Below are 7,753 nucleotides of genomic sequence, written 5' to 3' on the forward strand. Positions count from 1 at the left end.
AAGCCTTCAATTTCTGATATTTTGCCATTTCATTTGGGCCTCCCAATTGAAGCCCCGCCCATAGGGCGGGTACCGTTGCTAGTGTGTTTCATGTGTGTGTGTGTGTGTGTGTGTGTGTGTATATGTGTGCATGTGTGTGTTCCACATATGTACAGGAACAACTATGAGCTTTAGATCAAAAGTTTGAAAAAAAAAACAAGCACCAATAAAGTAATTGTTGGATAAACATTTATTAAAGCTAATTGTAATTACAAAAAGAAACTCACAAAAATGCAGAAAAAGGATGTTCACACCAGTAAGTAGATCTGAGTGGGTGAGAACCAGAAACGAATATCTGAATTTTCCCTCGAGATTGAATTAAGCGTGCACATAAATGGACGGGTTGGTTCGTGTTTCCATGGCCAGTAAACCTTAAATCCCATTACCTCAAAACAAATTTTGTCAGAGAGTAGGTTCTGTTTTTCACCCAGTGTTTTCAGAAGTGGCAGTGAATACCAGTGTAAATAACTAGAATAAATAAGGTTTTAAAATGAACACTTAAAATGTGAATTGCAGTACAAGACCAACTTGATCAACGTACAGTATATTGTGGACTATTTCCATTGCTCATGGCAAACTATTATTACATATAGGTAGTACATCTGCCAAATAAATCTCCACATATATTCAAACTACAATATTATATATGTTATAACTGTTTAAGGCTGACAAAGGTTGTTTATTCAGTTAGAAATCACTGAGTAAGATACACCACAAAAGTGTAGAGGTACATGTGGCTTGAGGCATCCATAGAGCATGGCGTACAGCACAGTTTTTCATACGACTAAAGTATACTCAAGTTCATCTTCCCTGCATGGTGTCATTATTTACAACCTGACTCGTAAGACGCCTGGTGCGGATTTGAGAAACATACATCAGTGGACATTGATCAATTTTTTTTCAATCTTCTTGCTGTTCACTGATTGGACACCAAGGGGTGAGCAGCATGAGTATTATGTGCAATAAACACTGTTCTTGAAAAATGTATTTTTATATAATTCATTATCATTTGATTCTTCAATGCGAATCTTCGGTGCTGAAATGACGGACGTATACTGTATGTCATTCTTAAATGGGTGGTGTTCGGCTCAGAAGTTTAGGGCAGGAAGTTGGAACTTGTCAGGCTCGCTTACTCTGTGGTAGAGCTTTCTGTAAAAGTTATAGCTTTCTAAATACCAGGATAGACATTTAAAACACAAAATATTCCCTTTGAAGATGAAAAACAGGGAAAGTATGAAAAAAAAAAACGTTGTATAATGATTGTGATTCAGATCAGAGCTACTAAGCCAATGCATACCCCACACCTTGTGCACACTATTCCGCACAACATACCCCAAGACCCTCCGCCTTCCCCTTCCCCACCATTGCATAACAAATAACTAGATGGCTCTCAATGTGTTTCTGCTTTGCACATTTTTACAGGAACCGTTTATTTCAGATTCGTATTTGCCCTATCTTGATTAATCTAACGCAGATGCATATCCAACATCAAATGTATAGAGTAATCAACAGGAGATTAAAGAAATGTTCGAATTTCCAATCGACATATTTGGTTAAAAGAGCTAATGCTGTTCAGGATGGAAATGCCGTAAAGAGAAGCCTGTTCAGTATGAGTGTCATACCCGGGCAAAGAACCAAGATAGCATCTAAACCTGCTCGCAGGAAATGAATCTTTCAGCAACAAATACCTCATATGGCCACTTCACTTGAATAAGGAATGAATCATCAGCATGACCTCAATTTGATCTACTTCGTTTTTTCTTTTTTTCTTTTTTTTACGTTTACGCACAAAAAAAATAAAATAAAATAAAATAAAATAAAACGGAACAGTGGCATCGGTTATTTTCTTTTCTTGCCTTGACATTTTCCAACAGATCGATGCTTTCCACAGTGAATGATATATCAATGTTGGAAAACTGTTGCAGATGTTAAATGCCTCTTAAATACAATTGCAAACAAAAAAACCAAAGGAAAAACATTTTTAAAGAAAAGAAAAATGTTTTTGATGCAGTGAAATAATTTTTTTCTTTTGTTATTAACAAAACAAGCAGCAAAACAAAACGATGAAGATCACAAATTACATTCAACATGGGAGGAATAAGGAAACAAACGGAACATTTTCTTAAATACTTAATGGCTTCAGAGAAAGAAAACTAGAACTGCACTCTTTGACGTCGCGATGTCGAACGATATGCCTCCGCACAGATTATTACATCATTATACATACTTGTAGTTGTACCAAGTTTGATTTAAATCCCTTCAGCTGTTCCCAAGTATCACATTTTTACCTGGCATGACCTCTAACCTTTGACCTTTGATGCCGAAATCGAATCAGTTCATCTTTGCATCAAAATATATACTTATACCAAGTTTGGTCAAAATCCCATCACTGGTTCACAAGTTATCATGGTAACAGAATCAGCTATGACATGTGACCTCTTGACCCCAAAATCTAATCAGTTCATCTTTGCATCATTATACATGACAGTACCAAATTTGACTTAGATCTATTTGGGAATTCTTAAGTTATCACGGTAATGAAAACCTATCACGGACGGACAACCCGAAAACATAAACCCTCGAGGACAACATCGGCTCAACAGCACCAGTCATAATATGTTTCTTCCACATTGACGCATTCCTTTTTGGAACCTTATTTTGTGTCTTTGGGTATTTCTTGCACAGCTTCATCAGTCACTATTTGTGAAGAAATTCGAGAAGAGGCATCTGTTATCGATGTGTGGTGTCGATGTTCATTGCGTCTTGAACCACCGACTGCAGCCAAGGATGAACGGACAGAGGAGGCGGCTAAAGGTAGGAGATTCCCAGCACCGCAACGACCTAATCCGCCATGGAAGTAAGAACCATGAGCAAGCTTCCAGCGAGTCCAGGCCTTTTTGATCTCTGTCTGAACCTATGTAGATATACACAATGAAAGGGGGGGGGGGGGGCAGGGGGAATTGGCAATAGAATAGAGATATAACAGAAAGAGTTAGAGATGTAAGCAAAAAATCGATATCAAATATCTTCACCTGCGTAAATGACAAATTATATATTTCACCTACTTATATAGTCCAGGATAGGTCAACTCATATCTGTTGTCAAATACTTTCAAGAACATTGCAATCTCTCACGATGAGAGTCGATGGGCCTATCACTTCGCCATCGCCAACAGGTCACTGGTCTCTCCGTCTTCTTCTGCCATATTTCTGATCTTGCACCCTCTGCCCTCTCTGTGCTCTGCTTCCCCCCCCCCCCAATCCCCCTTCAGGTATTTGCAGAACGTATGCGATTCACCAGCAATCCCCTCCAAGTGAAACTGCCTAAATCCCAAACCACTGCTAGAATCACTGCTCACCTACACTCATCTATTCTTCCCCGCACCCCCCCCCCCCCTCCACACACCTGTGGAACCACCTTCCACATTCACTTTTCTCACATTGTGAGCTATCTTTGCCTACTTTGATGAAACCTTTGACGATTGCATAATCTCCCTCAACCTCCCTGCAGACAGAAACCAATTAATGGGGGGAAAACATAACCTCCGTCCACCTTCGGTGTCACGTCTGTTGTCCACTTTCGTTGGCGGATGTAATATAATGGCCCGCCGGTTGTCCCAAGTTAAATCCATTTATTTTTATTTTCCATGGGGATTTTTGAAGAGTCACGTCTTTAAACAAAGGGAACAAATCGTCACGGAACTGAGGATGAAAGTTGTGAAATTGTGCAACTCTACCAAGGATGACTTGTGTTGCAGAGTCATGAATAATTTCATCTGTTGGTCGATAAATCCATGAAATACTTGTCAAGGTACCAATTGAAAAAAAAATCTACCACCTTAGTGCAAATGAGAAGGAAACAATAAGCAAAGAGTAAGAATGAATAGAGTAGATTTCCATTTGAATCTTACTATAATTCACCAAATGTCCGTCCGTCTGTCTGTCTGTCCGTTCCTTTCGAAGGTACCGCAAAAACGGCTGAACCGATCGCAACGATATTTTGGGTGGGTAATCCTGGGATCTCCTGGAGTAAAATAGGGTATATTGTTTTTCCAATTTCAACTTTGGCCTCCAGCATTTTCAGGTTTGGACTCACGCATAACGCTATTTTCCCGGGTGCCGCACAAATGGCTGCACCGATCGCTGCACAGCTGCACCGATCGGCTGCACCAATCGGACTCAGTGACCTCAGACAAAGACCTTTGATAAGGACATGGGTTGAATCCTTGCTTGAGAGAATGCCAACCCCCTCCCCGCCATCACGGTCGTCTCTCCAACTCACAATCCCACGAGATATGCGGAAAGGACGACCCAAAACCAATTATCTTCTTTTAGATTCATATATAAACATCATTAAAAGTAAATAATGACCTCGGCCAAAGTTCAAACGACGTGAGTTTAATCTCTACATGAGAGAATTCCACGTAGCTATTTGGACGGTGTATACGCTAACAGATCGCTGTCTCCATCGATCTTGCCAAGGCCGTAACACCTATCGGCTCAAAATCCCTTTAACTGTTGACTTGGTAGTTTTTACAATGAAGGAAACATTAACAATGTTGTTAAAAGTTTATTTTGTGATTAATTTGTGATTAGAGTTATGTTGTTTGGAATGAAAAAAGAGATATCGAGTTCAAGTAAATGACGACATGCTGTGATGGTTTCTACTTTCCAAACGTGAACTTTGCGGATCACCATATGCAGATTCGCCACGGACCCACGATCGATGTTTCTATACGTGAATATACCCGTTTGTTTACGAACGTGCACGTTTTTCATGGAAGTCCTTCACGAACTTGTTGTCCATGCCTGACGTGCGACTGAGGGTGCCACAGGAATGTGGAATTTGTTGGTTTCATACTTTAGCATTCGCCGTATCTGCATTGCCTGTCTGCTTCCGGCCTCCCACCCATGCGTAGCACGGGTATCTCACTAGTTAAGGTAATTCAACGAAATGGTTGTTGCAGTGAAAATGCATCAAAATTAAATTAGAAGATTATGAAATAATATTTTTCTTTGATTCATCTTGAGATTAATTGACTCTCAAATGGAGATTGGCATATTCAGTAATTAATTTCTAGCAAATCTGAATGGAAATTTCAGTGGATGAAAATTGGGCCAATGGGGGTAAAATAATTGTGGGACAGGATGGGGAGAAGATGGTGGTGCACCACCTGCATGAAAGTGGATGGAAATGTAACATTGTTAATTGCATTCCTGTTTGGCCATACACTGGTGTTTATAATAATATATCGATGACTGTACTTCTTTAAAAAAAAAACTGGATGGTATTCATGGAATATTTACCCTGCACAGTCTTGAGAAGGACTGGGTGCGATGCAACTCTTGTTTTTTAAAGGTTTTTTTTCTTTGATCCAATATGGCTGCCAGACCACGTGACTGATGACGTCATCTTTATCAAACCTCATTTCCCATGGGTAGTTGATCAATTAGTTAACGTTTTACATTGATCGGTTAAGTGGTTTCAGAGAGGAGGTTTTCAAAGATTTTTGCTTGGATCCAATATGGCTGCCGGACCACGTGGCCGATGACATCATAAGTTTATATTCTCTAATATAATTGTTGCATAGATCACACTCATTAAATTTCAAACTGATTGGCCAAAGCCTTGTGCTTGTCGAATTATGATGTCATAAATAAGGCACCAATGACGTCCATCATTAACAAAATGTATTATCCATTATCCATGCGGAGTTCTTTACAATGAGCCACATTTCATTTTTTCCCCCATGGAGCGGTTTTGGAGATAAAGAGTTGCAACGTTTTTTTTTTCCCCAAGATGGTGACTGTACCACGTGAACTATGACGTCATAATTATCATTAAAATTATACAGGAGGAGGCACTCCGATTGTGAAAATTTCATGTCCATCTGACTAACAGTTGCAGAGAAAAGAAAAATTCATACTGATAGGATGAAGCGTTGTACTTGTCAAATTATGACGTCATAATGAAGGTACTGATGACATCATCATTAGCATATCTTATTCCCCATGGGGAGTACTCGACAACGAGCCATGCTTCAATTTTTTCTATTAAGCGGTTTCGGAGATATAGAGATGAAACATTTTTCCAAGATGGCGTCCGCACCACGTGACGTATGATGCCATAATTATCTCCAATCATTAATTGCTGCATCAACGACGGTAAACTTCCAAAAATATTTTCTACAACCTTTAAAATCAATTTCACTTAAATTGAATTATATACTTGAACACTGTAGAACACAATTCCCCTTATTGGCATTTTCAAAAACCTTTTGTTTTGCAGTACTTGGGACAATATATTATGACATTTTACATAATCTCAACCAATCAAATTTGCTGCTCGCAGACCCCACCCATGTCCTTTTTCTCACTGCTGCACAGGGTAAGATACAAGGTGTTCCATGAACTGTCTAGTTTGATAAATTGTATTGATCAAAAATTATATATTTCAGTTATTTAAATCGAGTTCAAATTTTCTAATTAAAATAGATTTCATTTATTCATTAAAATTCGTTTTTATTTCTTTATGGAGGGGTCTTGGCTCATGGAGTATATATACGGCAAAGGGCAGCAGGCCCACAGAGTACCAAAGCATATGGAGGAGAGGGAGGGCGGGAATGGACTAACACAAGGAGGAAAGAAGAATTACACAAAAACGAGTTATGGCCTGAAGAGGAACAGAATAGGAAAGAATGGGAAAGAAACAGCAGGTGCACAAGATATAGTAGATGTGTGTGGATGAGTGCGTGGGGTGAAGATTTCAAGCACATTTGAAAGACTGAAGTGAGGAGGAAGATATAATGGACCTCAAATCTTTAATTAAAATTGTGCTTTTAATCAAATTCACCTTCATTCCTTGATTTCCGACGACAGTCCTCCACTTACGCAGCCAACCTCTTGCTATCAATATAACCCTCTCCTCTCCCAAAAGAGGCTGGAGTGGCCCAATGCGTCTTTGGCTGTGCCTTGTTCCTCATATCAACGTGGGAAAACATCTTCTGTTTGCAGTCAACCCCACATTGTGTCATACAGTACCCTAATTCAGCAAAAGGCAGACAGCAGCTGCATCAATCTGGTGATCTGGAATTGATTAGGAGCTGGTCTGGTATACGGGACGTGTCCTTCAATCCTGGAAAAGAACTGACAGTCTTACACTTTGACTTCAAAAGGATCATCAAACGAACCCTTTTATCTACTTCCATGGTCAAGCATGAGTTGAGTTTTTTGTTGTTGTTGTTGTAGTATAGCCCCAGACAGTTCTCTCAAACTATACCACGGCACGGAGATAGCTGATCAATCTCACAGGAGCGACCGAGAGATCCCCCCCCCCCATCCAGGATAGTGTACTCCCGCCTTCAAGAAGTAATGGGAGAGATTGTGTGTGTGTGTGTGTGTGTGTGTGTGTGTGTGTGTGTGTGTGTGCGTGTGTGAGAGAGAGAGAGAGGGGGGGGGGGAGAGAGAGAGAGAGAGAGAGAGCGTGTGAAAGAGAGAAAGAGAGAGAGAGGAGGGAGAGAGAGAGGGGGAGAGAGAGGGAGGGGGAGAGAGAGAGGGGGAGAGAGAGGGAGGGGAAGAGAGAGGGGGAGAGGGAGAGAGGGGGAGAGAGAGAGAGGGGGAGAGAGAGAGGGGGAGAGAGAGAGAGGGGGAGAGAGAGAGGGGAGAGGGAGAGAGGGGGAGAGAGAGAGAGGGGTAGAGAGAGAGAGGGGGAGAGA

At 40.6% G+C, this 7,753-nt stretch overlaps 1 protein-coding gene across 1 annotated transcript in view; it reads right to left on the reverse strand.

The window, feature by feature from the left end:
* Positions 1-212: 212 nt before the first annotated feature.
* Positions 213-7,753, reverse strand: part of LOC137430909 (parathyroid hormone/parathyroid hormone-related peptide receptor) — a 189,385-nt gene continuing 181,844 nt past the window's right edge. Inside the window, exon 13 of the mRNA XM_078782470.1 lies at positions 213-2,953. Coding sequence (XP_078638596.1) covers positions 2,693-2,953 — 261 coding nt within the window. The 3' untranslated portion in view covers positions 213-2,692. The remainder of the gene's footprint in view (positions 2,954-7,753) is intronic.

This window comes from Myxine glutinosa, chromosome 7 (assembly GCF_964187855.1).
Source record: "Myxine glutinosa chromosome 7, kmMyxGlut1.1, whole genome shotgun sequence".
Classification (NCBI taxonomy): domain Eukaryota; kingdom Metazoa; phylum Chordata; class Myxini; order Myxiniformes; family Myxinidae; genus Myxine; species Myxine glutinosa.